Source organism: Vulpes vulpes, chromosome X, assembly GCF_048418805.1.
Source record: "Vulpes vulpes isolate BD-2025 chromosome X, VulVul3, whole genome shotgun sequence".
In the NCBI taxonomy this organism is placed as follows: domain Eukaryota; kingdom Metazoa; phylum Chordata; class Mammalia; order Carnivora; family Canidae; genus Vulpes; species Vulpes vulpes.
Window position 1 is genome coordinate 12085031 of NC_132796.1, and position 19394 is coordinate 12104424.

At 35.9% G+C, this 19394-nt stretch overlaps 1 protein-coding gene across 5 annotated transcripts in view; it reads right to left on the bottom strand.

The window, feature by feature from the left end:
- Positions 1–1449: 1449 nt before the first annotated feature.
- AP1S2 (adaptor related protein complex 1 subunit sigma 2) overlaps positions 1450–19394 on the bottom strand; it is a 30192-nt gene continuing 12247 nt past the window's right edge. For 2 of the 5 annotated variants that reach the window (XM_072743692.1, XM_072743694.1), the window contains exon 5: positions 1450–2982. In XM_072743692.1, the coding sequence (XP_072599793.1) occupies positions 2935–2982 (48 nt within the window). In that variant the 3' untranslated portion in view covers positions 1450–2934. Of the gene's footprint in view, positions 2983–5910; positions 8784–15137; positions 15233–19394 lie in introns of those variants that run through there. The other 3 variants (XR_011998185.1, XM_072743691.1, XM_072743693.1) reach the window with 3 other exon arrangements.

Here is a 19394-nt window from a genome sequence, read left to right on the forward strand (position 1 = left end):
AAAAAAAAAACTAAAAACTAAAACTTGGCATGGTAGTGCCAAGAATAGTTTTTTTTTTTTTTTTAAAGATTGTTTTAAAGCACTGAAAGGGTAAAGTCGGTTTATTTTCTCTCCATCCTGTCTCATATTCACAGCCCCTTCTCAGCTGGAGGTTTTCCATTAGGGGCGTCATCTTTTTTTTTTTTTTTTTTTTTTTTTTTTTTAGTGTGTTGGGGAGCTGTTTATATAGAGGTAAGTCTTATTTTTGTCATTTTCAGGAAAATTAGGGTCATTGCTACTGAATTTGCCTGGTGTTAAAGCAATTCTCATTTTAAAAAAGTGGTCAGAGAAACTTCTGTTTGAAGAAAAAAGGACTTAAGGTAAAAATTATTCTTAGATTTCAGATCATAAAAAAAGATGCTCTCATACATTTTTAATTTTCTTCATAACCTAATGACATACTGGACATCTGGATTTTCAGAGTATATGGCATTTGGTGACTTGGGATTTGGAAGTAAGGGCTTAAGGATGCACAAAGTACTGAAGCTGACAGGGAAAGAAATTTCAAGATTGGGATTTCTGAGTGAGTGGTTATCTGTTGAAAATGAGAGTTCTTTAGTATATAGTCTGTAAAAGGAAGTATGGTCCAGAAATCACTTTACTTTAAAAATTGATTTGTTCAACTTCAAATGCCAGCTTTACCCTAAAAATGTTTGAAAATTTTCTGTAATTACCTACTGGACTCACTAATGCTGAATAACATGGTATCCAGTATTTTCCATTACTTTCCTAAATACAGCCAAGATATACGTAATTAAAGGTGGTATTCCAAGTGGAATAGCCTTCATAGGTCGTGGAGGACAAAATAGGACAAACACCAGCTTGTGCTCAAGGTAATTATGAGATAATGGGGTCTCTTCCCTCCAGTGTTCATGGGTGCTGTGGTGTGGAGGGAAGGCAGAGAACAGTTTTAAACTACTTGACTGGTTCATTATCCTGATAAATGTCCATCTTGAACTTAAAGTTATTAATGTTTCTTAAACTTATAACCTGATTACTATTTATGATTTTAAAATTCCAGCTCTACAGTGCCAGCAGACGCCCATCAGGCCTGTTTTCAGTGAATAAGCCAGCTGAGTGTTGGAGACTGTCCAGGTCTGCAAGTATTTTTTATCAGACTAGAAGCTTGATGGTAGTTGATGCCTTGTTCTTTATTATCCTCGCTTTAATATGTAGCATTTCCCATCTGCAGTTATTAGGAGGTCCCTTAACTATCATGACCAGTTGAGTTGCTGCTTATATTAGGCGGTAGTTTGCAGATACCGGTTCACTTGGTGAGCACCTCCAGGTGCCAGGTGCGGGGGGGGGGGGGGGGGAAGGCGTGGGTTGGGGAGCTGGTTGATTTGCAATGCCTTTGATTACCTGGAATAATCAGAGTTGCTATTTCAGAAAGTAGAAACGTCAACTGCATCAAGGTTTTAAAAGCGGCATTTATTGATTGAAAATAAATGTGTAGATAAGCTCTCAGCGTGGAAGCCACATTATTTCTCAGTGAGCTCAAAGTACATGAAAACTCCTTACATCTTCCATCATTTATCTCGTGTGTGCTTTTAGCAACCACCTTCAAATGGAGGTGAATTTTCAACATTTTACTGAAAAAACTTTAAAACTCTTTCAGCAGCTCCCCATAGTTTGACAGACTTTTGTAAAGAGAAAGATAAAAACACACTACAGTGGTGTACATTGAACATTTATTACAACTAATTGGTGATGTGATAAGACAGTGCTAACATGGCCTGAATATGTACTGGTCACAATCACAACAAAGCTTAATCCAGCCCAGCAGATACAAATGAAAGTATAAATCATGAAGATACGTTTACATACATTAAAGTATGTATAAAAGTGACACTGAAACAATTGTATAGCTTTAAGAAAACATAGAGCCCACTAATGCCATTTTACCTCATTCAACTCTCAATTTTACATGAAAGGTGGTGTCTGCTTTTTAAGATTTCTGCTAACTAGGCAGTGCCATGGAAGGGAAGGAAGCTGCCCTAAAGTTTGCAGCACTTACAAGTGGAGGGAAGCAAAAGCACCCCAAGGAGTAATATTCGTGCTTTAAACAATGACTTAGGCAACACTTTGTGAAGAGAACACATTTTCCATAAGATACTGTTATGAATAATTCTGGTAGGTCAGTGTTTCCTTTTTACTTGGGGGGCATCAAAAAACCATTTAAGTCACTAAATGGTTATGACCACAAAAAAATCTGTCTCGAGTTGAATGTTTCTTAGCTTTAAACATAACATGCTCACTATTAAACAACCTCTGTTCCTTGTCCCCGGTTTGGAATGCCGGAGAAATAATTTTAGTGTAAAACACATCATTTCAATTTAGTCATTTGTGTACTCCCTTTTAAGTTTGTAGTTTCCAATAAGGATCTTTGGTATAAATTTGGTTCTTTTTTTTTTTTTTCTTAAAGTCTCAACAGTTAAATTTTAATTCATTTGATATGTATCAATTCCCTTTATTCTCATATATACTGAAATGCTACACGCTAGTCTTTGGTTTCATAAAACCAGGTTTCATATTCTAATTTAACAGTTGCCTTTGCCAAAGACGGTGATTAATTAATGTATATTGCCTGATTGTGTGTTATTCTCATAGATACATGATCAGATTGAGAGAAACAGATTCTATAAACTTTAAAATATCCAGAAAAGGTACCTTTCTTTTTCTGCATCATTCTAATTTGTATTTAAGTTCCTTATCCCTTGATTAACCAAAGTTCCCTTAAAAAAAAAAATTTGTGTAGGCCTGAATGAAGCAGCTTTAGCAAAACAGTAATACTGACAAGACGTCATCTTATACCATTAGCTAACATGGACATGAAGGCAGTGACCATCTACAGTGTGTGAAATGCCACAAGAAGTCATCAACAAGGGAGGAGAGTTATGTCAGTCCAATTTCTTCAAGAACACTACGTGGGGTTTCAGCTTCCTGTGGAGGGAAAATGTGAGACTCTGGTAAGCAGATCCGGGGAGGCTTGAGAATGGGAAATTGACACGGAAGGATGTGCAAGTTTAGAGACCAGTGCAAGCAGCAGGTCATGTGGGCACATTCTGATGTTGAGAGCAGTGGTTATTTAGGGTTTTGTGCCCCAAAGCTCAAAGACTACAGAAGGATATTTTCAGCATGCATTAAATACCTACTGATTACCTACCAGTGTGCTGGGCACCACTGCTGTCATACAAAAAGCAGGCAAACCCACTGGCAATTTAGGAAATCATTGCTATCGAATTAGCTACAGGAAAGGTAATTACCTTAGTGTTAAAATTCAGTCTCCCCTAAATAAAAAGTAGGAAAAACCCCGAGTTCTTCTTCTGAATCTTCACATAAGTTGGTTTTCTATGGTTTCCTTTTTTTTTTTTTTTTTTTGGTCACATGTATTTATAGAAATGTCTTCCTCTGCATTTTTACTCAGTTTTTTACTTTACTCTCCCTAGCAGCAGGGCTTCAGAAACTCACCTTCGCAGCCCGTTCCCCCACACCCACCCCGTGGCAACCAGTGGCTTCAGTGGGGGGCAAGCAATAACTCATTTTTAAATGTTAAAGGAAGACAAAACAAAGCAGGCATATCTAGAAAAAATTATTTGAAAATTTTCCAGAGTGGCTGATTTTGCACATCACAAAAGAGGACCAGGTCAAATTCAGGTATTTCTTGCAACAATTTTGTCATTAAAAGGCATATGACAATTTAATGGAGAAAATGCAATTTTTAGTATCCAATAATAAAGTAACTTACTTTTGCATCCTAATTGTGGTACAGCACAAAACAAGGAAAAGAAAAATATTAAACCATAAATCCATACATTAGATTTAGTTGTATGTAAAGCATTATATGGAGTAATCGTAAATAAATTAAACTCTAGCCTGTTTCCTTATTTGGAAAACAAGGATCACAGTACTTACCTTCATACGTAGACATTTAAGGGAGAGAAGGCTTAGTGCCTTACTTCTAGAAAGTGCTCAAAAAATGTTAACTGATAACATTACATGATTGAGACCTACCCTACAGGAAGGTATTTAGCATTCAGTACTAAATAAAGTATTATAAACCAGCTCTCCGGATAAAGTTCACATGATGACCTTTTAGTAGGTTAGTGAAAAATGGGTAAAAATCGGCTTTGGTGACAAAAAGGTTTTTTTATGAAGTATTCTTGCCCTTGCCGCCCCACCCCCATCAAACCTTAGCCTAACCAGGCTTTATCAAAATATATATGGGGGACAGGCAAACAAGTTAAACATTGCCACAGGATTACGATCCACCAAATACAGGATGAAGGACATTCTACAGCATGAGTGACTCTGTTAAAAAAAAAAAAAAAAAAAAAAGGCAAGGAAAAAAGAGTTGTTAAAGATGAAATGACTTAAAGAGACGTCAGCCAGATACAGTGTTAACCCTTATTGGGAATCCGGTTCAAACAAACCGATTATAGAAATGCAATTTTCAGGTAATTAGGAAAAATTAAACCAGGAACAAGATATTAGGAGTTACTGTTAATTTTGGAGGGTGTGGTACTTCCGTCTCTTGGTGATACATACTGAAGCATTAGGGATGAAATGACGTACAGGACATGCTTTCAAACCCTGAGCCAAAATGGGGTGGGGGGGTGGAATGGATGACGCAAAAAGCACAGTACCATGAATTTTGAGTTGATGGGTGTTGAAGCTGGGTGATGTGCACATGAAGGTGCCTTCTCCTATTTTATTTGCATGTCTCAGAATTTTTAAAGTCTAATGAAAAAGATGCAACATCCCTAAGAACAATGTAGCCAGTCTCTGTATCATGTTTAGCTTTAAACATGAAATATATTGAAATCTGAATCACATACATCTTAAATAAAGGAAACAATATAATCATTTGCATTTGACCATTGAACAAAGCCGGATTTGAACTGTGCAGGTCCATTTATATGCAGACTTTTTACCATATTTTCCTTATGATTTTAACATTTTTTCTCTAGCTTACTTTACTGTAAGAATAAAGTATATAATACATGTACAAAAGATGTGTTGTTTAGGTTATTGGTAAGGGTTCCAGTTAACAGTAGGCTATTAAGTTTGGGGGGAGATAAATGTTGTATGTGGATTTTCAACTGTGGGGGGTCAGTGCTTCTAAACCCCTCATTGTTCATGGGTCAACTGTACTGTTAATAGTTCTTAAAAACACTATTCAGCCTTCAATGCATTTATTAATAGATGCCTACACTGGATTCTATACAGTTAGCGTTCTTCGCTTATCCGTGTAAAAATGCCTCCCATTCCGTTCTGTGGAGCTGGTCGGATTTCCCCGTGCTCACTGCCTGCAATCCTATATGGCATCTCATGAAGAGAACCATGTTACTTACCAAATATGCATTTAAAATATGTCCTTTCTAAAAGGCCTGGTTTAAAGGAACCACCTGCACATTTTATTTCTGGAGTACTCTACAAACAGTACATTAGTTTTTTGTTTTGTTTTGTTTTGTTTTTTTTGCAAATTGTGTTCATAGTATCAAATGTAATTTTCCCATGTTGACACTGAACTTGTAGCTCAAAATTACCTGGAAAAACCATTATCTAAAGTAGTCACATTCATAGAAAGAGAGTAGAATGGTGGTTACAAAGGGCTGAGGGGAGGGGGAATGGAGAATTGTTTAATGGGTACAGTTTCAGTTTCACAGGAGGAATTTCTGGACAGCAGCTGCACAACACTGTGAATATGCTTAACAGTACTGAACTGTACACTTAAGAAAATTTGCCAGATTAACCACTTTAGGGTTTTTTAAACATGACCTAATAAAATTACCTGGAAAAACCAAAATATAAAATAGATTATTTGTCAAAAGGGATGAAGAAGAAAAAAGTCATTCACATGAGACAAAGTACATGCAATACTTTTATTTTAGACGTGCAAGAAAAGCAATTTCAGAATCTACGAATTTTAAGCAAGCAGCTGTATACAAAGAATAAAAGAAGCAACATCTTGTTACAGCTCAGCACACCGCATCCAAAGCAAACAGGCATGAGACAGTGCATATTCAGCAGTAAAACCAGATGAATGACATATTGCAGGGTGGGGGAGGGACAGAGGACAAAAATGGAAATGAAAGACCCGTGTTTCCCAATGCTTTCAAGGGCGAATGCCAAGTTTCTCATTTGCTAACCCATCCAGGTGCTTGCCACGTACTGCAGGACCCGGGGACCCGAAAGAACTGCTCTGCGTCCCTGCCTAGTCTACATTTTCATAGGTCTTCCGTCAGCAGTGAACCTGCTCGAGTGACTTCGGAATTTGCTTATCGAGGCCTTAAGATAGCTTCTGTAATCAGGCTTTAAACTCTCTAGATAGAAACGCTGAATTATTTGGTACTTTTCCTTTTATAATAAAATAAGTTGCATGTCATATTAAAAGTCTTAATATTTAGAGTATACTACCATAGTTAACAAAGCATTAAGTATTTAAATGGAGACTTAATAGATATTATAAAACTATAGTAAAATATTAGTATTTAAACTGAGTCTTAGGACTCAGTATTAACATTTTGAAAAGGTTACTTCCTACTGAACAATATATATTGCAGAAGACACTTCTGACGCTTTCTCTGATGTGTCTTAAAGGGACTGTTCAATACTGTATAGCACAAATGTGATCAATAAATGTGGCATCACAAACTTAAGAACTGTGACTCTTTTACCCTTAAATATTATGTAACAGTACAGATTTTACTCTCTCAAATTACTTCCAAGTACACTTTTATGTGATACATTAGAATACGGTAGCTCACAGAGGCTGTAAAACAGTCACACTGAATAGAATTTCTTTTCTCCCCCGAACATCTGAAGACCAAGCCACATTATATATCATGGCATGGCACTGCTTATTTTGCCGTGGCGTTTCCGCTATATTTTCTTTGGTGAACACTTTAACGATTGCTAAATTTTTCTTACAAGATTTTAATCATAGATGGTTCATAAATGATGACATGTATGTCTTTAAGATGAACTACTCAAAACATTCATAGGTCATATTTCAAGAAGAAATTATACCAGCTGTGAGCAGGAATAAACTACATCAAGATCATATACAGAATGAAAATAAAACAGAAAGAAAAATGAGGACGGGAAAAACAATTACAATCGTAAAGGTACTGGTTCTGAAATGATCTATTGTACAAGATAGTCACCAAGCTGAGGATATTTTCTTTCATAAGTATATCAGCTCTCTATTTCCTCTGTGAAATTCTGCATACACGACGAGTAGTCATTTAGTACACAGGGACATTAAAATATTCATGACGTGGCTACAAAAGAAATGCATATATTCTTACACAGTGTACAAACTGACAGACACAATCAGATTCCTAGAATGTTTAGTGCACAGTAAGGAAAATGGAAGCTTACATTTTTGTTTTCGTTCTTTGGTGTATGGCTGAACATTTAACTTATAAACAGAGCTTAGTTCCAATTCATCTTGAGTATGAAAAGATTTTCAGTGTAAAATCATCTGGTCAATACTGAGTTAACTGAAAATTCAATTAGAATACTACTACCTCCTGCCAGTCTTCAAGTATGTCAGGATTTTATTACATGAAGTAAAGGAATTTAATCCCTTAATGAAAATCATTACATCCTCAGGTGACCATAAACTCTTCTACAGATCCTAAAGGAAAATCTTTGCCAAGAAAAAGTGGAAAAGTAGTCACCCATTTGGTATTTTAAGTAGCAATGGAGGTGTTTAACGGTTTGCTTAGCTTAAAAAAAAATTCCAAAGACTATGCCTTTGAGACCAAGGATATTATTTTTTAAATAATCCTCAAGATAGATTTTAGAGAACTCTCCAAAAAGATTTAATGTCTCTGCCTACAAATGTATGTAAGTAGAAGTTTCCCACATCAATGAGGTACCCTGAGGTGAGGTTTTCAAATGACCCAGAGATGGATTTCTAGGGACTCTAAGAACCCCCTGAAACTAGTGGCAAAATTACATACAGATTTTCCTGAGAAGAGGGCCCATGGCTCTTCAGACTCTCAGAGGGATTATACCCCTGCCAAAAGGCTTGTGACTCAAAGTTTAAAACTGCTCATTTGAGTGCCTTTAAAATATCTTCATATTAATATGAAAGCTGGCATTTTGAAATGTTAGGCTACAAAGTCATGTAAACTGGTCAAATATATAACAGATCCCTTATACAATTAAATACAAAAGTATCTAAGAAGCGCCAGTTAAATTTTAATCCTCAAATAATTAATCTTAAAACAGTTTAAAGAGAGAGTTTTGCTTTTGTTTTTCCATTCAGAATATAGTGGAATGAACCAGCAAGTTAAAATTATATTCGTAATAAACCCCAAATGCTTCATTTTCGTATAGAAGCTCTCATTTTCATAGGGGAATTCTATTTCTTTACATCTGTATCAATGACATTAGTGCTTCACAGTACTTAATAATACTTTTTGGCCAATGAACCTCTGACCTCTTTCAATATTCTTTGTGTAAAAAAATAGTCCCAGAGCTGGATTATTATCAGAATAAAATTCCCTATGAAAATATCAGTTAAGCGAGGTTTGGGGACTATCCCTTGAGACTTAGTATAATTAGACTTTTTATGCTAAAATATAAATAACAAACTTGACAAAATTATAATTACAAACTGAATTCATAGATCCTACTACATTTTGATGCATGTCAGTACTCCAGCACGTATTCTAGTACGCTTTCTTACACCCCATGAAACTCTTGCTGTGATACATATTCTCTGTTTTCTGGAGAGAGAACAAGAAAAGTTTAAGTCTGTCAACCTTTCACCTACATACCAGTTCTTTGAGCCTTTATAGTATAGCTTTTTATCTTTTAGGTATTCTCTCTTAATTTTATGCACACTATGTAAAAACCAACCATGGAGAGCTTATGCCCATTGAAAGAAAGATAGTTTCCCAAATAGGGCTGAGCACACCCCTGATGCTCCCCAGAAGAGACTTTACTAAGCAAGACAGACCATTCTCAAACATGCATGCCCAGCATTTCTGACGGACCTTTCACTACATTTAGTAAACTCAAGGGTAGATGATAAGCCAAACTGTTCTTTATGGCCAATGATCCATATTATTATACTTAAAAAAGAAACTAGCATCCATCAACTGTGAAGAATATTCGTCATAGGAAGAAAACCCTCTTCATTGGAAAAACACCCTTTAAAAAGAAACCCTAAGATGTACAAAAATAATGTATCCTTTTACTTTTAAGTTGCTTTACCGTGTTTTTAATAATTTCTCAATTTTGACAGTCTGAAAAAGTTGTGCTGTAAATAAATGCCTTAATGACCACCTAACCTTTAAGGTTGATTTTAAGCTAAATGATGCAGATATGCCCATATTAACCAAGTTATTTTTTCTCTTATAAACCAAGAAAATATTGTAGCGGATTAAATATAACTCCAGGATTCTGGGCCCTCAAAACCACTAGTACATCTTCTGAGCCACAGAATAATTAGTTTAATTAAAAATTGGGGCGGGTGAGAGCCAAGTCTGTCACAACACACAAGGGGTCCTGGGCCGAACCAGAACTACCCTCTTCTTCCACTACCGGGCAAGCGGAGTTCCTCAATACACTAAAACATCAGTGATTTAGATTACATGGGAATAATGGCCAGAACAAAAACAGAAAAAATTAATCCAGTTGTATTACACAAATTGCAAACTGCCCTTAGTACCAGTTCTTTGGAGACCTGTTTTGAATAAAAATCAGACATTATTTTCAACCTGAAACGGGCCTGTAATTCTGGGCTATCCTTTTACTCCTCACTCATTTCCTCCCCCCATTAAGTCTATTCCAAACCCTCAACATTTTATTCCAGTTATCTACCTCTACCTCTTCTCTTTCTCCTTAGTCCCCAGCAACTCTCTTCTAGATGACAGTTTCTCAAAGCCAAGAATTTGGCTCATCCAACTGATGAAGAAAAAACAAACCACAGCTTTCCCCAGTTATCTCCTCCAAACAGGAGGAAGATTCGTCTGGCCTAAGACCAATGCTTGTGCTTCCACTGCCATTCACCCTGCCAACTTCCGTGCCCCTTGATTCTATTTCTGCTTCCCTTGCTCTGAGTTTGCTCCCCACCCCCTACACATGCATCTATGATGTATGCTCAACTTCCGTACTCGGAGTGACTCTCTTCTCAATCCCCTATGAAAAGAGCCAGAGGTGGTGGGAAGTGCAGGTTAACAAACAGCAGAGAGAGGAATTAAGTTACACCTGCTCTTCCAACTGTCTACATTCTTAAGACAAAGACAAGCTCCATTGCCTTAAAAATTCCCAGATCTCCACCATAATAGGCTGATGACTCAAAACTAAAGCAATCTGGGAAACTGTAAGATACTGGAAGCTAGACTTATCTGAAGGTCTAAGTCTTGTTGGGATGATGCCTAAGTCAACTACTGGTATTGGATCCAAAACTGAAAACCTAGTCTCCTGATTGTCTCTTTCTAGCATACAATGTGGTCAAAGAGCAAATCATTTACATTAAATGAAAAATAAGTATGTGTTATTTGAAGTTACTGCTTTCCAGTTTTTCTTGTGAAAGGGTTTCATTTATTTCTTGTACTATAAGTAGTATCCTCTAGCCTTCATGTTCTAGAATACAATGGTCCTTGTTATTGCCTCTCACTGAATTTGGTAGCCAAGGTCCTACTCTCGACTCTGGAACCCTATTCCCTGTGCTTAAAGACCAAAGGGCCAGGGCAGCCTGGGTGGCTCAGTGGTTGAGCCTCTGCCTTCAGCTCAGGGTGTGATCCCCGAGTCCCGGGATCAAGTCCCACATCGGGCTCCCTGCCTGGAGCCTGCGTCTCCCTCTGCCTCGGTGTCTCTCATGAATAAATAAAATCTTAAAAAAAAAAACAAAAAACACAGGGCCAGAGAATGTCCAAATTCACTAAAATCTATGTTTAGTAATGAACAAAAAGAGAAGAATTGAAAGCCCTTGTAAGGTACCTTTCAGATGACACAGCTCACAGTGTCAGTCTTTCTCTTCCAGCAATTCTGGGCACTAGTAAAGTCAAATGATTTTTTTTTTTTTTTTTTTTACATTAAGTTAGCAATGAGTGGCAAGAGCAATATGGTTGTGCCAGATGGTTAGTGTCTAAAATGGCCAAGAGCACGCAAGTGCTTCACTTTACATGCTGGAACTTTTTAGCAAATTCTACTCTAATTTTACCTAATGGAACAACACAATGTGTACTCTTCCATTCACATAGTTTCATTTTGTCATTTAAAAAATGTATAAATTAAAAAAGTTCATACTTCTAATACAGGTTTTACACTTCTAGAAAATGGTGGGGGGGGGGGGGCTTCAAACATTATCAGAGTTAATGCCATTAAGTTATTAATGTCCCAGGATCCCTGGGTGGCGCAGCGGTTTGGCGCCTGCCTTTGGCCCAGGGCGCGATCCTGGAGACCCGGGATCGAATCCCACATCGGGCTCCCGGTGCATGGAGCCTGCTTCTCCCTCTGCCTGTGTCTCTGCCTCTCTCTCTCTCTCTCTGTGACTATCATAAATAAATAAAAATTTTTTAAAAAGTTATTAATGTCCCACTCCTAGATCTTTTCTCACTTGATAGACCATGAGTATCTTTTCATATCATTACATGGAAATTAATCTCATTCTTTTTTACAGCCATGTAATGGTTTCATGTGTGACTGTACTGTAATTTTCTTAACCTATTTCCCATTGATTAATATTTGGGGAAGTTCCACCAGCTTAATATTATAGTAAAATTTTAGTGCATTTGTATATTTCTGTTGGATGCAATTCCTTAAAATTTAACTGATGGATCAAAATATTTAACTGTTAACAGGTATCACCAAACTAATCCTCCAAAATGAAATACAAGTTTAAGTGCTCACAAGCACCAGACAAGAGAGTTGCTCATCCTTGCCAATCCAAGAACGAAAAAAAGTTCTCATTCATATTTTTATATGCCTTTATGTAAAAGGACCATTTGTTTTTTCTTTCATCTGTGAATTATTTATAGCTACTGCTGTTCTAGTGTGCTGTTTCTATTACATGTCTCAAAAGATTGTCTTAGAAATGATGGGAATAACTTAACTACATCTTGTAAACCCTGCTCTAAAACCTATTCGTTATAAAATACTAAGGACAAATTACTTTCCCCGGCAGTTAATGACACTTTTTAAATTAAAAAAGCAGATTACTGGGAAGTCTGGGTGGCTCAGTGGCTGAGCATCTGCCTTTGGCCCAAGGCGTGATCCTGGGGTCCCAGGATCGAGTCCCACATTGGGCTCCCTGCATGGAGCCTGCGTCTCTCTCTCTGCCTATGTCTGTGCGTCTCTCTGTGTCTCTCATGAATAAATAAATAAAATATTTAAAAATAAATTAAAAAGCAGATTACTTAGTAAATATAACTTCAGACCACAAAGAAATAGTTTTAAGTATATTTTAGAGTAACTATATTGCATCTGCCTAGGTCTTCCATTTGGACCATAACTTGAAATGCTTTAAATTTGATCAGAGTTTTCAAAACATAACAGATTTCTTTGCATCATTGAATTTCAAATATTCACACTCTAGGTGTTTACTAAAATTCTTTAAGGCTAATAAAATACAAAAGAACAACAACAAAAAAAAGTCTACGTGTACAATAAAAGTCTATACACGCAAATTCTGGTCATTTAAACTAGTGCCTCTCTAAAAAAAAATGATCAAATCCCTAAGGTGGATGGGGAAATCAGCAGAAAATTTAAAAATATTCTAATTGCCTAAAGGGTATACTCAATTCTGTTTCCAGGTAAAAACTCAATTACCTTAACAGATATTAACTGATTTGGTTGTTGCTGAGAAAATGAAATTATATAGTGACATCCCACAAGCTTTGCTGTGGGTTAGATGCTAAAAGCCAACCACAGATGATCTCCCCAGGCACTGGTTATCAAGTAAAGTAAAGGTGATTTTGTTGACTCACAGAGGTGATTTTTATAGCTATTTACAATAGTTCTTAGGGGTTTTTTTTTTTCTCCCTCTTACTTTTGATTCATTTCAGCCAGCCATTTATACTCTGGACTATATATTATAAAGCTGTAGTGGTCTATAAATGTAAATGGAATCTTTATATATCCTATCATGTTAAATTAAACCAGGGTTTTGCAACCACAGCGCTACGGACACTTGAGGCTGGATAATTCCTTGTTCTACAAGGGCTGTCCTGGGCACTGCTGGATGTTTAGAGGCATCCTTGGTCTTTACCTATTAGATGCCAGTAGCACCCCACTCCCAGTCATGACAATCAAAAATATGTCCAGGCATTTGTTCAATGTTCTATGAGGAGGCATAATTGCCCCACTCCCCACCCCGGGCGAGAACCACTGAATTAATCTAATTGTCTCTGGTTGATGGGCAGGTAAAATTAACGTTCTTGGGTGCTTGGCTACATCTTAATTTTTCTATAATGGGAACTTTATTTTTTTTAAAAGGCAACAGAGGAAACAATAAAAGAAAAATTTAAAGAATTTGTCAGTAGGGGGAAAATAAAGAACTCAAACCATGACATTTTTCAGAAACTATTTTTTAAAGAAAAAAAATCACCACCAACAGCTAGAAATAGGCTCTTTTGCAGGCCCCAATCCCAGGGTGCATGCAATCAATTTAGTAGATCAGGATCAGCATTGAAAAAAGGGAGAGAATAGAAAATGTGAGAATGCAAAACAAGAAATAAAGTATCAGTTAACAAAATATTTTTTTGGTTTATGTGCATGTAACTGCTATGATATAAAAATGTATTTTATTACTGTGGGTTCTTGTCAAATATCTTTAAAAATCAGATTTACAGCTACTGATTTTAAGTTACTCCAACTTTTCATTATTACAAACAGCCCAGAGTAGCAAGAGTGGGCTCAAAATAAGTTAAAATGAAACAGCGGGAGGAACCCTAAAAATTCTGAAAAGCAGACAGAGTGCTCAAAAAACACACATACAGCAAAGTGATTACAACCTAAAAACCAGTGACCAAGGACATTGGTCAAATTTCTTATAAAATGTAAAACAAAAGGCAAGATTTGTTTTGCCTTCCTTCTTTATTTTCCACTCAAACATTAATGTAACCAAACCTTTACTTCTCCAGTTTGTTCTAGCAGACCCCAATCAAGTTTACCTATAAGAAGTTAAAATATGCTGGCATATATATAGCCTTGTTAACTTTTAACCCAACTTAGAAGAAAAAGGTTTAGGCTTGAAAGTTTTAACATCACCAGTGGAAATTACAAAGGAATCATAGGAGTTTTTCTAATTAGACCAAATCCTAAGAGGATTTAGATCAAAATGCTTTTTGCTGTTAAATGATATTGTATATATTTGAACACATCTAGCTGTTATAAAACAATGTACAATATTCTTGAGTTTGACTAGCATACCCAAATATTCTTAATTAGCAAGATTTTAATTTAAAAACCCAAAAACTTCATACTAAAAGGCATGTTATTAAGTATTTCAAGTACTTATTTACTTAAAATAATTTTAAGTCACAAAAGATTCATTTTTAAAATCAATTTTTCTAAGATATCTTACCTTTCCATTTTTATGCAGTCCAACAGATTTATTATTACTTTCACAAAGATGGTGCATAGTACTAAGATATATCATGCAGCCCCAGCACTAAAACAAATCAATTTTAGCAGCACTAATTCTCCATAGAGCACCACTTTCTAGCCGAGGCAGATTAACAACTGCAAATCCAAGAGACCCTATTCTTAAAGTGGATCATCTCAAAGTAGAAGCAAATTCGTGAGTGTAATGCTTGCTTTTGGTACCTCACTTATTTTCATTGCTCACGTTCTTTAGTGAGAAACAATACCAACAGCAAACAAAGCTCAAAAGGAAAACCCCCACAAATTTCAAAACGATGCTGTTAGTATAAAAAAGAAAGGCTGACACATCTCAAAGCGCCGATCAACACCATCATGCATCTACCGCTGAGGTTAAAGCCCAACGCCCGGTTTTTTAACTATTTGATCTTCATGGATCAGGCAAGGACTTGAAATCATCTCACGTGCAACAGTCTTTGCATAACACCCCATTTTATCCATGCCACAAAAACGGTAAATTTGGTAGTTACCAATAAATAAGTTGGGGGTCAAAAGGACTAAAGCCTTAGACTGCTCTTTATCATAAGATATCCTCAGACAAACCTCCCCATTCTTCATTCTGGCTCTATAAAATTAAGGAGCAGAGAAAAACTGGTAAGTGCCTGACTTTACAAAGAAAATGCACTCTATATTTCCTTGGTCATTAGATCTATGCTTATAAACCAACTGTACCACTCCCCCATGTACTCCCCCTCAAAAAACTAGCTTAAAATAGGCACTTAATTGGTGGTGGGGAAATGTTCCAAGTATTGCAAAGAATGTCAATTTAGTAATCTCAGCATGTTGCACTTTAGTAATTTAAGAATCAGGTTAAGTACCAGTGGCATGTTAAGAAAACCTGTGTTAAATTCCAGCAAACATTAAAAATTGGATAATGGACTGATATTTCTGGGCTTTACCCCCAAATTTAATTATGTATTCACAGAACCAAATATCGAAAAGAATACAAAGTTCACTCTAGAAATGTCAAAACTGAACCACTGTTTACCAAGTAACTAAGTAAAATAAAAAGGAAATCTTGGTTATTTAAACACAATGTCTGATATTTTAGCAATTATAATTTGAATACATACTTATGTTCTCATTACTGACTGTAATATGCTAATAGAAAATCTATCCACTGACTGTGCCCTGTTTGCCTATAAGATGAAGGACTACCTCAACAAACTACATGACATTTATACAAATTGAGTAAAAAGGAAATTTTAAAGAAAATTTTCTGAAGAAAATAAATATTCTTAAGGATAGAAATGTATATTTCACAAACTTTAAAGGGCTAAAATCTAAATCATTTTGCGATTACCATGTATCATTAAGCCAACAGATATTTTCATTAAAAATTCAGAAGCATCGTTGGTGTTTAGAAATAATCAAGTAAAAGACCTGAAACCAAATAGAAAAATCACAATACAAAGAAAAGTAGATTAAAATAAATTAGTTAGGACTTCTACAAGTTTAAGGCTGCATTTAGGTAAGTGTCTTTAGAGCTACATTTACAAAATTGGAAGCAAAAATCATATTCATGACATAGACTAAATTATAAGACCCAAAAAGCTACTATAAAGCTACTATAAATCCAAGAGTTTTGAGAAATTCATTAAGAAATTATTTTTAAAATATATTATTTCTATCTATACATCCAATTTAAAAATACCAACAATTGATAATTTGGACAATGAAAACTCTATAAAATGGCATCTGTCTTAGGAAATCTACTCTGTTCCATATAGAAAAACCTCCAGAATGATGAATCTCTTTATTACTGAAAAACACAGAAGTTGGTACTGAAAACAGAAGGTTTAAAATACACATGCCAAGACAATATACAAATAGGGTAGGCAGGTGGGTAGACATGGACAGGGCTTAGTGGTCAATATTCCACTCAGCTCCCAAGTCTAGCAGATCTGGGTTTGGAATGCTAGGACCAGTCACTGTAACCTCACTGAGCCTCTACTTCTGCATTTGTTAAAAAGGTGCTCATGATCCTTCTCAGGGCATCCTGATGTTTAGCACAGGATGCTTCCCATCCAAGTGCTCAGTAAGCATCAGCTATTGTCACAGTTCTTTTTTGTTGTCATGGTGTCCAGACATGTTCTCATTACTGACTATATATGTCTAATATATGCTAATAGAAAACCTACTTTATCAACTGTCTGCCCTGTTTGCCTATAATATGAAGGACTATCTAAAACAAATCACAAGACGTTTATATAAATTGGGTAAAAGGGAAATTTTAAAGAAATTTAGCAGTTGGTGGAATGCTTTTTCTCATCTTATTCCACCGCCTACTTTATGAACATAATACTTACTCACCCGAAGATGTAAACATGTACCATATAGCAACATATAAATAAATCTATTTTAGGAAACAAGCATCTTGTCATCCCTGGATTTGTGACAGTATGTTGGCAAATAACCTGAATGAGTAACAGGTTAACCTGAACGGAATCATCTGAAGCCGTACTGCCCCAAAAAGACTTTAGCTTGGCTTCAGAAAGGCCTTAACCTGCAATGTTCTAACTCACTCTAAACTTAGAGCGGACCAGCCATGTTCTGCCTCCTAGAGACCTTAATGGCTAAATCTAAAAAAATGGTACACTCAGACCATTGAATAGAAAATGTCTTTGTGTACTATAATTTTGGTTTATGTACAAAGTATTAAGGTAGTCATAGATGAGAAATAGGGCCAAATCTCTCTTCTAAAGATATGAAACCGTAATTAATGGTAGTCAACTTTTTTTTTTTTAAACTACGGTGAGACAGGGAAAGAAAAATCTTAACATGGACCACAGACATCCCATGCTTCTCTCCACTCCTTTCTCCTAAAGATACCAAAACACTACTTCAAAAAGGGAGATATTACTTACTATTAAGATACTTCAATAGGGGAGATACACACACATACTCACAAATACAGACTTCTTTATCCTCAATAAAAACTGTAAGAGTAAACTTAGTATATTTCTCATATTATAAATTCTATAGTAATTGTTCAGTAGAGTTTAAAAAACAGTCCAGACACAGGAGAGATAAGTGACCTAAACACTACTCTCCAGAAAAAAAAAAAATACATTAAAATTAAAAGGTGAACTTCAAGAATTTTAGAGATGTTTTAAGGCAGATGTAATTAATCAGGAAATGATGAAGAACTTGGAGGAAATACCAGGATCTGAGAGAGCAGAATACCGTTCCATAATAACGAAATATAAAAGTGAACGAGAAGAGATAAATATGAAAAATTCCCAGCTCCTGTTCTGGCTTGACCTTATTTTTAGAAAAGTCTGATTAGTAAACAGCAAAATAAGGAGGTCCTAACTTTAAAACCAATTTTACAATAGCAGAATATGAGCTTGTGGTCACAATATCAGACATTGAAAAAAATCTCCCTTATGATATATTTGCAGTCAATAATAATAATGATAAAGAACCGTGGCAAACTGTACACACATGAAAAAAGGCCTAAGCTATTTCACTACGGACAGTGGCTAGTATCAGGGCTGCTAACAAGATTCCACTTTTTTTTTTTTTTTTTTTAATAAGATTCCACTTTTGCAGATATCTTAAGTACTGTTTTGGTAATTCAAGATAATACATGTACAATGTATTATCTCCTATTTAATATATGTATGTTCTGGATGATATCATCCCAACTTGGAGTAATCCTCACAACTGACCCAGTCAGTGACTAATGAAGAGCCATTACCAAGGCCTACCCTCCCTCCCGTAGAGGCACACAGTTAAGAGAGGTTTACTCTTCTCTTAGTTCACATTTCTGTTACAACAGAAATGCTAAAAAAAAAAAAAAAAAATGGATTTAAAGCCTCCTTTAATAACAAAAAAGGCAATTAATGAAAACACACTACATTTTTATATTGACTAGCTCCTTCTCCTTGTATTATAGAGTTTTTATTTGATTAAAACCACAATTATTGCTAAACCATAATTCAACTTCGTATCTGAATTAAGGTATCCTTAAGTATTTTGAAAAACTTCAGAAATTGAAGGTCCAGAAACACCAAATATACAAGTAATCCAGGACAACTGTGGAAACTGGAAAGGGAAGGGGGTTTATCAACGGTTCTCAGGATATCAAGAGAAAATAAGGATGCAATCACTTGACAGAACATGATTTGCTATTTTAAAAGAGCAAAGAGGGGTGCCTGGGTGGCACAGTTGGTTAAGCATCCAAATCTTGGTTTTGGCTCAGGTCACAATCTCAGGGTCATGAGACTGGGTCCCAAATTGGGCTCCCATTCAGTATGGAGTCTGCTTGAGAGATTCTCGCTCTCCCTCTCCCTCTGCCCCTCCCTCCCTCCCTCACTTGTGTGTGCACGTTCTCTCTCTGTCTCTGTCTCTCTCTCTCTGAGATAAACAGTTAAATAAAATCTTTATTTTATTTATTTATTTATTTATTAAAAAGAGCAAAGAAAAAGGCCAAATACTTTTTAGTTTTTCTAACACAAAATTAGAGATTTCTACAAAAAGTGTAATTATAACACTTATCATTTGCTTGGCTACATTTGTGCTTAATGGACATGAGGTGAAAATATGAACCAATCTCGGATGAAAATGCCATAGTCTCACAGTCAACTGATTATCCATCCACACTAATGCAAAAAGGCATTACCTTCAGTAATTCGGAACAACGGATGGAGAGTTCTCAAATTACTGTTAGATGAATCTTTTCCCTTCTTAGTCTGTCTTCTAAAGGTTTTAGACCCTAGTGT